The sequence below is a fragment of the Eumetopias jubatus genome, unplaced genomic scaffold (genome assembly GCF_037043125.1).
Source record: "Eumetopias jubatus isolate StellerSeaLion01/CBP00866 unplaced genomic scaffold, mEumJub1_p1.0 scaffold_2, whole genome shotgun sequence".
NCBI lineage: Eukaryota > Metazoa > Chordata > Mammalia > Carnivora > Otariidae > Eumetopias > Eumetopias jubatus.
This window is the reverse complement of record NW_028274808.1, coordinates 172,749,383-172,764,835: the sequence shown is the minus strand read 5'-3', so window position 1 is coordinate 172,764,835 and position 15,453 is coordinate 172,749,383. Positions and strand designations below refer to the sequence as shown.

Genomic DNA, 15,453 nt, shown 5'->3' with positions numbered 1-15,453 from the left:
TGAATGAAAGGGAAAGACAGAGATGAAAGAAAAAAATGAATCTTTGAACCCAAGCAATTGGGAAAACAAAAAGTCCATGTTAATTCCATAGAGTTCAGACCTGTCAGTGAACTGTCCATAAGGAGATGCAGATTAGCATCCCCCTTGCTATCATCATACCATTTCTCTTAAAAAAGAAGGAATTTCAAAAGCAAGCAAAGGCAATAATTATGATAGCCTGTTCTAACAGCTATTTTAACTTATTGATTATTGATTCAGTAGAAGGGACAGATTTAGAAAAAGGTGAAAGAATTGCTGACAATGTATTTGTAGGAATGCTAGACACAGAATCTTAAGGACACTTTCTGGAAGTAGAGAAAAAGCTCTGGAAAAGATTAACAATAATCCACAAAATCAGAGTACACTTCCAGACAGACAGAGTTGAAGGAATGTATGGGAAATAACAGTTTCAAACTGTTTTCCAAACATTGTCCCCTTTATGCTGAGTTTGCAAATGGAATTTAATGTTTGCACTAGATCATACTCTGGCAATAAAAGTCTACGTTAAGAAAAAGGAATTAAATGATACTGTAGAATTCAATTTAATTTAAAAATTGAGATCTTAGCACAAAAAAAAAAAAAAATACCAGGAGCTATAGTTCAGAACTATGCACAATTAGTAACAGTTCTTCAATCTTTCAAAACGTATTACCACTAATCACGATTATCTTAACTTTGCACTTAAATGTTGGCACATTTAAAAATGTTCAATGAGGAAAAAGATCACTTCCAAATGAAAGTTAATCACAAAAGCGGTATGATAGTCCCAAGTTGCAGGATGATGCATTCAATGCTGCTGAAGGCTATTTTTACACATTTTCCAACTCCAAAAATATCTTGCTCTCTTTACCTAGATGCTTATCATTTTTTAAAGAAAAAAAATACCCTTAGAGCAGTGTTTCACTGTATGTAGTTTTTGATACATGTGGAGGTCTTATATAAATGTGGATTACAACATTCTATCCCCAGAAATTCTAAGTCCGAAGTCTGAAATGAGCCCAAATATCTGGAATTTTAACATGCAATTTACATAATGGTCTTAGGAATAGTAAGCCATCTCTCTTCTTTACATGACACCATTTAAACCTAAAGACATTAACTTAATTACCTGAGCCAATTAGTAGCAGAGAAAGAATGAAAACCCGGAACCGCTAGCTCCATCCAATCGTCTTTGCTCTAAATGAACGTTGGAGCTTCCTTTTAAATAACTCTTCAATATATTTTACCTTTCCACCTTTATCCATTATTTGTTTACTCTCTCTGGAGTGACCTCCGAAGTAAATTTGTAAAACTATGCATCAACAGAGGCAAGAAGAATGAAAACAGTTCATATTTAGGGTAGTGTAGGTCAATTTTCCTTATTTTTTTATTCTATTCACACTACAACTTATGTGGGCAATAAATTCACTATTTAAAAATTTTTAAAACTAAAAATAGTTTAGCTTTGATGCATGGAACTCAATTAGATCCAATGCAAATTTAGATACAGAAGTTCAAAGCTAACACCTCTTTTTTTTATTTTTTATTTTTACTATAGAAATATGATTGGTATGTTATATTAGCTTCCGATATAACACCTCTTACATTTTTATAAGTAAATTTTTTTCCATATTTAAAAAAAGCACAAAATTACCGAATGTGCTGTATATATAAAACTTTTAGAAGTAGCACTGAATGATTACCTTTTAGTGCTTTTCTTAAATGCAAGCTTAAAGCCCCTTGCATTCAGGAGAAAGACTCCCCATTTAGCACATCACCCAAGTTCTTCACACAATCTGCTCAACCATGTGAAAAACCAATAGGCAACTTTCCTCTAGAGAGAAAGGCATACACCAGGATGTAAACACAGATAAAACTGGAATGGTAAGTTAGGGCCTAAACACAGAAGGCCTTCCTTAATTTAACCAGCCAGTCTTGAGCCAACTAGTTTTTTAAGACTTGACTCAAGATCAAGTCCCTCAAGACCCAGCTCCATATAAAATGATACAAATTTTTAAAAATAACACATACACAAGCAACGGTATGTACTTTTTAAGGGTATATATAAAGGCATGTTAATGCATAGAAAAGGACCTGAAATATACATGCACTGAAAGTAGGTTTATGTCTCAAAAGATGAGGAGGGGTCCAGCATTAATGCTTTAATTTTTAAGAAGAATGTATCCATTACTTGTGTATGTGGAAGTGTTTCTAATCTCCAGACTTCATTAGTTGCCCTTTTTTGCACTTCTCTACAACTCCTGCATAAGCCTAATAAAGCACTGGGTTCGTCATCCATCACAAACAATGGTCTTGTCAGACTTTTCTTCCTGGAAGACAGGACTTGAGTCCTAAGCAAGCGCACCACTTGCAGAATGCCTCACCTGGTAGAATGTGTATTACTTAATACACACATACTCTGAACCTCCTAAGCAGCTAAGTTATTCAAGGAAAGAAGCTTAGGCTATTTCTAAAAGGTCACAGGCCAGAAATTTTCAACATACACTTTAAAAAGAAAGTTTGGTATAGTTGCTAAGATGCTACACTTAGAGTCATAAAGTTCTGGTTTTGTTATGCATGACTATCTACAATCCTTATGCAATCTTCGTTTTCCTCATCTATAAAACATGGAGGAGAAGATCTTCCTCCTATATTTGTGGGCAAGATTAAAAGGAAATGTTTATAAATTAATTAGCACAATACCTGGTACTCACCAGATGATAGTCATTCTTATGCTTTTTATGTTCAATTGCTAATATTAAAGCAATAATTTCATACAATTTCTAATCAGAGAATGTTAATAAAACTTTAAAAAAATCTACTTTGGGAGAATAACATAAACTCAATCTAGCTAATGGAAGCGATGAAACTAATAATGTGAAGTCCGTCAAATCCATGCAAGTAAAAAATGAATACCTCAATTAATCTGGCAAAGTAACTTACATACCAATAAACGCAAATTACGCATTTTTACATTCCATTCCAATGAGAAAAGTTTTAATCATCTCACTTCAGACTGAAAATGTTCACATTCAGTTCATACACATTATAAGCTCTACATCACTATTCTTCTTGAGAAATATGTTAACTATCCAAGTTATTAATATGCCAACAGTGCTCAATGATGCCTTCCACAGTTAATTGGCTAAGAAATCTTATCCAAAAAATATAATAAGATCACACTGCAGTTCAGAAGATGTTTTAAAGATCTATAGTTAATATTTTTTGAAACTAATGTTTGTTTTGAGTTGACATCTGTATTTGTTATGAAAAGTCAGCATTTATATCCCAGCCTATCATAATTCATTATATGTCATTAATGAGTTCATCTTAGATCAGATATCCAAAGCACACCATGCAATTCCATAAATTACTAAGCATCTAGGCTAAAAGATTAAGAATGCATTCCCAAAAAGGGACATTTTCTTATACATAATGAAAACCAGATATGTTAGGGGCACCTGGTTGGCTCAGTCAACTCAGGTCATGATCTCAGGGTCCTGGGATCGAGCCCCACATCTAGCTCCCTGCTCAGTGGGGAGTCTGCTTCTTCCTCTCCCTCTGCCCCTCTCTCTGCTTGTGTGTGTGCATGCGCATGCTTTCTCTCAAATAAATAAAATCTTTAAATATATATAAAATAAAAAATCAGATATGTTAGAGAAAGGGAAGTCTACAGAATCAAATAAAGTTAACAGAATTTGTTAGAACTTTAATACCAGTCTCCTCAAAACACTAAACTTCTCTATTAAGTCTTTCTAATATTAACCAAATTCAATAAGTCAACAACTCAAGTCCACTTCATTTATATGTGGTGTATGTGTATGTATGCGCATATATGAACCACTTGCCTATAGTGAATTATTTCCTCTGCAAGCAACATATCTACTTAAAAAAAATGCTGGAAACTCAAGAAAACATGTTACCTGTGCCTACTCTTATTTTCTATTACAAAAGAAACACAACAGGTGCAGAACCGTGCCTATTTCATAAACAGCTGTAATGGTTAATTGGTTCTTGATTGTTACCTCATATAGCGTTATAACCCCACTTCAGCTAAAGAATACCCTTCAAAAATTATTTTCAAGATTTAATTTCCCCAGTCCCTTAAAAAGGTGATGTCTAGCTTCAAATTTGATGTAGATTACTTTCCTGTCACCGAGGAACGGAGAAAAGTCAACAAAACAACTCTTTCTTACATTTGGTGCAGTACTCAAGGCAAAAGTAAGGCGCTATAAGTAAAAACACTAATAAGTCTAAAAAAGCACAGTTAATGTAATCAAGGCACCGCAATTTGCAATTACTATAACAGAGCTCACCTGTTCATTTTTGCAAAGCCACACGCTGTTTCCACTTAACACAGTAAAAATTTTGGCTTTATACCCTCTCAGTTCAAGATAGCCACATTTCTCAGGTGCAGCAGCTGCTTGAGACTGCAAGGCAGGGGATTGTGATTTCAGTGCATTTAACAGTATGCTGATCCAGTCATTTCTCTCCTCTGAAAATGAAGACAGGAGAAAATACATACATCCATACTCATATAAATTATACAGACACAGAAACATGGGCAAAGGATCTATTTTCCCTATAACACATAATTTACAGATTCTTTCCCACAACCACAATCTAAATGCTACTGCAGTCAGAGCCAATGGCCTAATTCTGTAAGAGAAAAGAAATAACACTACCCAGGTGTTCTGTAATCAATACTACTGGCCCCACCTGGGAGCTTATTAGAATGCAAAATCTCAGGCCCCACTCAGGACCTGATGAATCAAAATCTTCAGTTTAAGAAGATCCCCAGGTGATTTGAATCCATGTTAATATTTAAGAAGCACTCTTATATATTATTCATGACATTGGATTTTCTCTTTTAATAGAAGTAATACTGACATGAGTTAACAGATTTTATCTGGCAATTAAGTTGCTCAAAGGCCCAGAAAATCTTACTTGTTACTTAGAGCCTACTCTACTTAAGAGTATGCTGACTTGATATTCATTCATCCAATTCCATTCTCACTACAGTAACAATAGCATCTCATTTGGTAAATTAAAATTTGGTTTTCTCCCTCCACAAAAGCTAAGTGACCTTCAACTATGTATAACACACTGTGTTATGGACACAGGACTCTGATCTAGTCCCCAAAGAGCAATAAAAGTTGTAAGTCAAGTTATATATGAACACATAACAGAATACTATAAATGTCATACAAATGATATCAAATAAAATATGAGTCAATTCAATGGAAGTAAGTCATTTGCTGAAGGTCATACAGCAAGTTAGTATTAAAATTAGGAGAATCAAATGTTTTAACTCAGACAACTGTTCTCAGCACTATGAAAAAAAAAGTATTTGCGCTAGGTCTTGGAATGAGGAGCATTTGAAAAGACAAAACTGGAGTCTGGTGAGGGAAGAGCAGAACTTTATGACTCTGAGCAGAGAAGAACACAAGAACAAAGGCAGAAAGAACCAACATCTGCTCAGACTAACTTATAGATAAGCATATTGATAATTTTGAACTCAAGAGGAAACAGGAAATATGGATAGAGCTTCTGCAGTACCTGTATAGAATATCGCCTCCAAACTTTTTTACGGGGGGGCGGGGGGGGGGAAGTCAAGAATCTTAGCAAGGAAATGACATGATTAGTATGACGATAGGGAGACCAAACTGGAAGCCTGGGGAGGATGAGGACTAAGGCAAGAGAGGCCTGAAGTACAATGAAAACGGAAACAAAAGCGTATCTGAAGAGTTAAGACCTTAGGTGACGGGAAAAAATAGCTGAAGTTTTAAATATGTTTGACAGGTATTCACAAAAAAAATATAAATTATCAAAATAAAAGTTAGCCTAGTACAATGACTTGAGCAAAGAAGGTGAAAGATTCCATTTTATTAACAGAACCATCTCAGGTCTTCAGTGCCCTAGCAGGAGCATCTAGGTGGACAGCAACGCGTGAACGAAGGCAACCTACACAAAAGAAGATTCATGGAAGTAGATAAATGTTTAATGTGAAAGGAGAAACAGGACAAATCCTGAGGTACAACTCTATCTATGAGGCAAGAAAATGGGCTAGCAAAAAAAACAAAGAAGTGATTATCAAGGCAAAAGGAACAAAACAAAACAGCCTGAATTCCAGGTAGGAAAAAATTATCAAGAAGGAAGGAGGAGGAAAGAATAAGCAGAGCCCAAGCTTGGAAAATTGGGTAGTATCTCAGATCTAAGGTGTGGACAGAATTACTCCATTATGGATTCAAGATCTCTAGATCTTGGTCTAGGTCTCCAGATTAGACTTGCTCTCATTCAAACATGAACCCTAAGTTATTTTATAATGAGCCATAATTTTTAAATTATCTTTATTTTTTCCTCACCTTCCAAACTACTAAAAACAGTTTTGTCTTTAATGACCAAGGCCAAAGTATTTATTAAAACTCATTCAACAATGCTTTACTACAGGTATTACATAGTCCCCAGGTAATAGTTCCCATGGATCAGGAAGAAATATTTACCCAACTTCCCCAGCATCATTAGAAACTAAAACACATGAAAATGTCTACATTTTATATCTACACGAACAGATCCAGACTGCACTAGGATAACTTATATTTTCAGGAACAACAACAAACCTTCCATTGGTTATTACTTGTGATCATTAGTTTCACACAAGATACTCCTGCCAAGTAAACAACACATTGTTTTTTGTTTGTTTTTATTAACCTACATAAATCATTTAGTTTGAAATGTAGGTCATATTTTTACTGAAAAGAAACCCAACTTAGTTTTTTTTTTAATTTTCTTTCAACTTTTATTGAAATATAATCAACATACAGTGCTCTATCAGTTCCAGGTGTACAATATGCTTCAAAACTTCCATACGTTACTCAGCGCTCATCAAGGTAAGTGTACTTTTAATCCCCTTTACCTATTACCTATTTCACCCATCCCCTCCCCCATCTCCCTTCTGGCAACCACCAGTTAGTTCTCTGTATTTAAGAGCCTGTTTTTCTGTCTCTTTTCTTTCTTTTTTCATTTTGTTTTGTCTCTTCAATTCCACGAGTGAAATCACACGGTCTTTGTCTTTCTCTGATTTGTTTCACTTTGTAGGTCATAACTTTATAAACTAGGCCAAAGTGTTTGTGGCTTCTACCTTGCTCTTAGCATATATCTCAGTTTCTCAGGAAAATAATTTGAAACTGGCAATTGCATCTGTTGGACTTAAACATATGATGGCTGCATCTCAACAAATGGTTCTCTTATAGCCTAGAAGTATTATCTAGCTCCTGAGGGCCTCATTTACTAATAGGAAGTAAACAGTCATGAATAAGTACGAGAATTAATAGTAACATTCAGTTTATTCTTAATTACCCATGCCAATGGAGATAAACAGTGATACAGATCATTCAAACACAGTAAAATAGATTACAAGCAGTACTGGTATTTGGCTATGCAACGTGTGTGTCCTTAGACATGGGGAATATGCTTTGATAAGTCACAATATTCCAAATCAAATACTGATCTTCCCTTGGGCTAAGTGTCTTGGGCAAAGCTTAGTTACTATGCTAGCTTCTGCCTGCTCTTCACACCAAGGTGCTTTTATTCTTTCCAATAACAAACATTTACTGTCTATCTTGATCTTAGCACTGTTCTAAGCACTATTCCTTAGAGAATTGCCCTGACCTAGATATAGCTTTGCTGAAAGTAGAGCATTCCAGGTTGGAAAAAGGAAAAAAAAAGGGGGGGGGGGAGTAGAGAAAACAAAATCACCACTTTCTTATAATTATGCTAGAATATAAATAAAAGTAATAGCAATTCCCTCAAACCAGTTCTTGAGGTTTTCAGGAATGAACGCCAACTACTGTAAGAATCAAAAAAGTAAAAAAACAAACAAAAACCAAAAAGAGACAATATTCTCTGACCACTAGATTTAGCAGTAGGCATATTCATTAGTAACATAAAGGACTGATTATCCTAGGGATTAACTACATAAGGGCTGTGTAAAAGATTAGTAACAGAATTTAACAAAGTCTAGATGGACCTTTACTTTTGATACACTAATATAATTGAACTAAAGATTCCTCAACGTAACCCATGATCAATTTCAGAGAAGGAAGTATCTGCACACCATGACTGTTTGTGAAATCAATAGCCATTCATTTGTACAAATATTAACTGAGGACCTACTGGGTTTCAAGACCTATTCTGAATACCAGCAAGGGAAGCATGAACAAGACAGACCACAGCCTTAATCTCCTGGAGTTTGCCCTCTCGTGAAAGGAGGAAGGCAATGAAACATAGATATATAATGTATTACACAGTGACAAGTGCAATGGGACAAAATAAAGCAAGGGATGAGGGACACAAGAAGTGCTACCTTATACTTAGTACTAGAAAAAGCCTCAGAAAGAAGGCAATGGTTAAGCAAAAGCCTAAAGGAAATGGAAGTGACAGGGCAAGTCAGGAGGATGGCTGCAGGAGGAGCACTCTCAGATGAAGAAAGCAAGTGTCAATGCCCTGGGGTTGACATGGGGGTTTGATGTTCAAGGAACAAGAGAAGAGCTGAAATGTAGTGAGCGAGGGAGAGCACGGGAGGAGACAAGGACAAAGAGACCAGAGCCAGATCACGTAACGGCTCTTGTACATAAGTATTTTACTCTCAGGGAGATGGAAAGACAACACAGCATCTGAAGTGGACTGATGTGATCAGACTTCCTTGATGCATGATCGCTGACAGCTGTATAGAAAACAGGACTATAAGTCGATCAAAGGCGGTTATTACAATAACCCAGAGAGAGGTGGTGGCTTGCATTAGACTAATAAGGACAGCGGTGTTGAGAATCGATCAGAATCCAGATATATTTCCAAAGTCAAAAATGATCAGATATGCTGATGGGCTGGATGTGCGATATGAGAGGAAAAAGATTCAAGAATGACTCCACAGTTTGTGACCCATTACGACAGTCGACCAACTTATACAATGGAGAACTTTCAATTCCCCTGGCTTTCCCTCCACCTAGTAAATGTTCCATTCACAATGTTCTAAAAACATTAAATATTTTGGGCACCTGGGTGGCTCAGTGGGTTAAGCGTCCAACTCTTGATTTTGGTTTGGGTCTCAGGGTCGTGAGACTGAGCCCTGTCTCAGGCTCCATGCTCAGCGCAGAGTCTGCTTAAGATTCTCTCTCTTTCCTTCTGCCCCCCACCCCACTGTGCTCTCTTTCTCCTTCAAAACAAAAAAACAACATTGACTATTTCAAAACAGGCAAGTCTGCTTGCCCACAATAACTAAGGGAAATTTATGTTTCTTACCAAGTGCTCTTTAAAACAAACAAACAAGCTTGGCAGTACCATCGCTGCCACTGGAGGGCTGTAAGATGCCGTCTGGAAACAGAGTTGAGTGGAAAAACACCTGCCTGCCTCCCAGGGATCCAGGAACAGCTGAGACAGACAGGAACATGACACTACAGCTGAAACCCAGCATTGAAACTGGCCCAGGAACACAAATGACCACCCAGAATTCTTAAGCCCTTTCCTCACTATATGAACTGCCAACTCGCAACATCACCTGCTTTTTGAAGTCATGCATCCGCGTGTGTGACCACAGCTACCAGGGGAATACAGACTGGAGAGATCATTAGCTGTTATGAGCCTATGATCAACTCCAGTGGTTCTGCTTCAGGACAAAGGAACCCCACTAAATTTTTTATTTGAGGAAAAGTATTTTTAAAATGTTACTATTTCAACATAATTCACTTTCAACTAAGAGCATAACAATACTTCACTAGGAAACCTGGGGGAATTGAAGCCTTTGAAAATTTGTGGGAAAAAGATGCCAAATTACAATCCTGTCTTAGCAATGCCAATGGGCAAGGCAGCAGTTTGGGAACAGGGACCCTGGCTTCAGAGGAGACAAAGGATAGGCCATTCGGAACCTTCTCACCAAAAATGGAGAATTCATTTCTGGTAGGATGTCAAGCCATTTCCCCTTTGTGTTCTAAACTTTTGTCTTGCTTCTTGGTTAGACTGAAGTAAAGTTTCTTTTGGCTTAAAAGTTAAGTCAAATATTTCATAAGCCACTATGATTGATTTCTTAGTTCCCCCAAAGTAAAAAACAATCAACCATCTTTATACATGGGAGAAGGAAAAAACAATAAAACATACTTAGTATCTTGTTGAAGGTGCCATACTAAATATATAGACACACGTATACTATTTATACACACACACATCTCTACATTTACCTATCTTTAAAAACGTTAGTTATGACATTAAAATGACTTTTTTTTTAAAGATCTTATTTATTCATGAGAGAGAGAAGGGGGGACAGAGGCAGAGGGAGAAGCAGGCTTCCTGCTGAGCAGGGAGCCTGATGCGGGGCTCAATCCCCAGGACCCTGGGATCACCACCTGAGCTGAAGGCAGACGCTTAACCAACAGAGCCACCCAGGTGCCCTAAAAATGACTTTTAATGAAACCACATCACTCAGTAATTCCACGTGGATAGTCTCAGTTTTTACTGAAGCATGTTTTAAAACTTAAAGACCTAAGACTTATTTCATAAATAACTTATACCAAAGTTTTAATGAAATTCTTATGCTGTTTCTATCATAATTATGTGATACATGAACTATGAACTATATATGAACTATGTATCACAGCATGTAACTTTTAAACATGTGGGTTGATATATTCTACTTAAATGTGTCTGTTTAACTTTTAACTACAGTAAGTAAATATGGCTAAACAGATTTTCACACAGGTGGGAAGTTTTATTTAGTGTGTCTATCTTAAAATGCAAGCTATGCGGCATATGTGAAATTCATTTTGAGAAGCCAAGGGGAAAGTGATAAGCACCTCAAAGAAACAGGCAGTCACCTTCTAGGCAGAGGAAATCAAAGCATAAGGAAAGATCGTCACGATATCCAGTCCAAAGGAGACTATCTTGGGCCTTCCTGGTCACACTCAATGCTGCCACTGAGGCACAAAAACAGCCACGGACAATATGTAAATGAATGACGGTGACTGTGATGGAACAAGACTTTGTTTACAAAAATAAGCAGTGGCCAGATTTAGGCGACGGGCCATGGTTTGCCAACCCCGACTCGAGGCTATAGATCTCAACAATTTTTTAAATAGCAACTTAAGTAAGAAGCACTGTTTCCCCTACATATGTGCAATATTTACACAGGTATGTCTCACAATACTTACTAGAAGCAATGCACTTTAATACTTCTTATTCTATTTCATGCTTGTTTTTTCTGTTTTGGGGGGATTTGTTTTAGTACCATCAGAAACCACTAAGTTGATTTCACAAATGCATAGTGATGCACAGTTTGAAAAAAGCTGCCCCAGTGTGGACAGCAGCTAGAACTTACGCATTTACTGATTATGCCAAGGAACAATGAAAGCTTTCTAGGAATAGGTAGGATTTATTGAATGTTTTCTATGTGCCTTGCACTGGTATATGTTCTAAGAATCTATCAGTATAAAAAAGACAAATATTGCCCCATAAGATCTAATATTGTTGTAGTTTATAAAAGGGTAAAATGAGCTCTGTGTAAAATGGTATTTTTTTTATAAAATGGGATAATTGTAACACTTACATGCCTCACAAGACTATCATGAAGAATGAAGCACAGATCACTGCATATATCAAGAATTTAGTAAGTTCTCTAAATCACAATTATTCAAATAATTAAGTACCAAGAAGTATTTTCAAAACTGAGTTATAATCTATACTAAAATAAAAGCTTTAAAAAAGAAGTTAAAATTATAATTCTTTAATTAATGAGGATGGCCTTACCTATATTATTTAAAAATAGTGACGAATATAGTAATAATGTGTTGATAGTCAATCAAAGTATGCAACAGAAAACTCTTAGCTCTCCTGGATCTCCCTCCTTACCACCCCTCAAAAGTCAGAAAAGATCTAAGGATTTAGGGGCGCCTGGGTGGCTCAGTCGGTTAAGTGGCTGCCTTTGGCTCGGGTCATGATCCTGAGGTCCTGGGATCGAGCCCCACGTCCAGCAACCTCCTCCACGAGGAGCCTGCTTCTCACTCTCCCTCTGCCTGCCACTCTGCCTACTTGTGCTGTCAAATAAATAAATAAAATCTTTAAAAAAAAAAAAAGATCTAAAGATTTAGTCTCTATCCATAAACCACATGCCATCTAATTTTCACCATCAAGTGACCTATAGCAGAGGAAGAAGGTAAAAAGAATTGAAAAAGTATAAAAGATGCTCCAAAATCTGTACTAGAATGATTACTGAGCCTATGTCTTCAGTTGAACCTGGCATAAGTTAACTTCCCTAGAACCAACCTTTTAATAGTGAGAAAAATTGTTTTTGCATATTAAATAACTACTTTGCATTATCAAACAACAGCTAAAAGGTGGACTCCAAAGGAGCAGAGATTTTTGTCTTTTTTTTTTTTCACTGCTATATATCCAGAATTTAGAAGAATTCTTGGCACTTAGTAGATTCTAAGTATTTGCTGCAGGCAAGAATAATGAACAAAGGGCAAATGACTTGCCAACTTGTTTATGGCATTCAAAATAATATAAAATGTAAATTACTTAAAAGTAACATATTTTAAGATCTCTTGACGTCTGTAGCTTCACTAGTTTATCAGTCTTCTGATTGGTCAGAAAGTAATGTCAATGAGTGTTTCTACAGGGATAAAGAAATAATCTTACCTTCTTTTTCTACTCTAAAAACAAAAGTTCTCTGTGTTGTAACAACTTCAAATTTGTTGTCTCCTTGAACCCGTACCGTAGATATAGCAGAAAGGGGAATTATTCCTTTTGAATACTTTTCCTGTATTAGAGAAAAAGATACACAAACAAGACAGATTAAAATGAAATTCTTGTGACCTTATCAGAAAAAGAATGGTACAATATTTGTAAATATTTACAAGCATATTGTGTTTCTTTCATAATTTTAATCTAAATTTTTAAAATGACATACAAATAGTATATATCCTCAGACACACTTAACACCCCAGAAAGGAAAATATTAAATGGTCCTTTCACGTGAGATGTCTTTTCAATTTTCTCCTCTTCTGGAATTTAAAATTAAAAGGCAAAGAATCAAATACAAACAATTGCACTAGACCAGCAATACAGAGTTCCCAAAACCAACTGTATGTTTTTTAAAACAATCTGGTCAAAATGATTTTATGGTGTTTGCAGGCATCTGCTGGCCATGATGGGTACTGTAACTAAACTACTTTAAAACTACTGCTACTGCATATTGTGAACAAGAATATCTATCAAAACCAGACTGTTGCATTATATCAATTAAACATATTACCCAGTGATTCTAATAATTATCTTAATATCACAACTGCCTCACTCTACCTTTAATTCCCCAACAAAAAATGAATGAAAAAGACAAAAGAATGGAAAAAGATGGATTTGTCTGTTTGCAACTGGCATATACCTAACACAATTTTGGCTGTTAGCAACTGGCACACGCATTTTACCATTTCGCTCAAGAAGGTCATTCTGAAGACTCTTGGTAGCTTTCTCAGTCTTTGTTTTTCCGGATCCACCAAAACCATTTGGCATAAGGACCACCTGACAATTTCAGCTTTTTACTAAGGGTGAAATATTTACTGGGCCTTGTGTTGGAAAGAAAATTCAAATAGTATTTACACATTCAAGGAGCCTCAAAATGAAAAACAAGCTAATGTAATGACAGAAAAGTTTAAAACGTAGTCCGAACCATGGAACGTATGAGTACAAAGATGGAAACTCCCAACTTCTGCTTAAAAGAGGTCAGATGTTTTCACAGACATAATGACATTAGAGCCTGACCTGAAGAAAGCTTGAGTTTAACCACACAGATAACTGGTTGGGAGGCCATCCTGGCTGGAAACTTTAATAATAATAAAGGCAAAGTAGAGAAATAAGAGCATCCACAGTGTAGAGTCCAAAGAGGTAAAACTGGAAACACATATCAAGGACACATTATGGAAGGTCTTAGATATCAGAAGAGTCTGGATACATCTTTACAGGGTTTCTTCTACTATTTCCTTCCACAGAATGATTCACGGAACCCTCATTTTTTAGCAGATCCCAAGTATCTGACGCAACTGGTTTAAATGTATTAAACCATTCCATGCAGAGAACAAACGTCAAGGTCATATTCCTCCTAGTGGTAAACTCCTGCCATGTATTACCAGATAGGTAAGGGACAGTCACGGTCAGCAGCCCAGTGTTCTACTGGGAGGTTATCCTCTGCCCGTTGAGAAGATATACTGTGCTATCATGGCATTCCCTCTTAGTTCTCTGACAGTTTCTTCTCTTCCAATGCCTCTGCTCCAATCTCCTATCCCTGATTACATGTATGCATCAAAATCCTATGCATTCTTCAACACCATTTTAACTACCAACACCACAAAGGCTTTCCCACATCCCCTCACACAGCCAACACTGAACACGGTTTCTGAACTGTAACTGAAGAAGATGAGTGGGCAAACTCACAGAAAAACAAGGACGTCAAGAAGTAAGTAATTTCAAGGCAACTTTTCTTCTCCTTGTTTTCCACTTTTTTATCTTCTCTAAGAAAATCCATTCTTGCTATTTCAACTGCCAACTTCATGAGGAAAATTCTAAAATCTGTCCCTTCCTTATCCATTTTGGTCAACTCCAACCTCATATTTCAAGTTGCATGTAACTGCAATGGTGCATATAACTGTCCCATAAGCACCTCAAACTTTAAATTATCTCCTGAAAACATAACCTCCCCCCCCTTTATATCTGTTCATTAAAATACTACTCTTCTAATCAGTCTTAAGTAGTCATTCATTTGTGTGGCTCATTTGCACCCACATAACTTGGGACTCTCCCTACAGTGACTGTGTCAACTTCCTCCCTGGCACTCTCTGATTCTCTCCAGTCACATGAGCCTTCTTTGAGGTTCCATGAACATACCATGTTTCTCCCCAATCTAGTGCCTTTGCTTACTCTGTTATTCAAGAAATGTTGTCCACATCCAGCTTCACATGGTTCCTGCCTCTCCATCCTTCACATTTCAGCATAAGTATATGCTCCAGAAGAAAGGTTTTCTGACCAGCCTCTTCTCATAGGCCCCCCATCCTCACCTAGGCAGAAGACCCTAATTTAAGCTAATAACAACCTGCATGTTTCCTTTATAGCAATTACTAACTATAACTTAAACAGTGATTTTTATATTTACTGTGTGATCATTTGATTAAGACGGTCTCCCCAAATAGACGGTGGGTCATACATCTGTTTTCCTCAGACCTTACACATAATTGGCATTGCAGAAACATTTTCTCAATTAATGAATTCTATGTCCAATCAATCACAATCAAATCAAGCTCTGACAGCTCATTTTTGGTATTTTTTTCTAAATTCATTTTTTAATACCTCCACTTGCCTACACAGCCTACACCCAGATAATTACTGCCCGATTTACTG

The 15,453-nt window shown here is 36.6% G+C and overlaps 1 protein-coding gene across 5 annotated transcripts in view; it reads right to left on the bottom strand.

Moving 5' to 3' along the window:
- ARAP2 (ArfGAP with RhoGAP domain, ankyrin repeat and PH domain 2) overlaps positions 1–15,453 on the bottom strand; it is a 181,023-nt gene that overhangs the window by 118,690 nt on the left and 46,880 nt on the right. For all 5 annotated transcript variants that reach the window (XM_088021221.1, XM_088021224.1, XM_088021223.1 and 2 more), the window contains exons 8-9: positions 12,703–12,823; positions 4,335–4,513 (exon numbers count right to left, since the gene is read on the bottom strand). In XM_088021221.1, the coding sequence (XP_087877347.1) occupies positions 4,335–4,513; positions 12,703–12,823 (300 nt within the window). The remainder of the gene's footprint in view (positions 1–4,334; positions 4,514–12,702; positions 12,824–15,453) is intronic.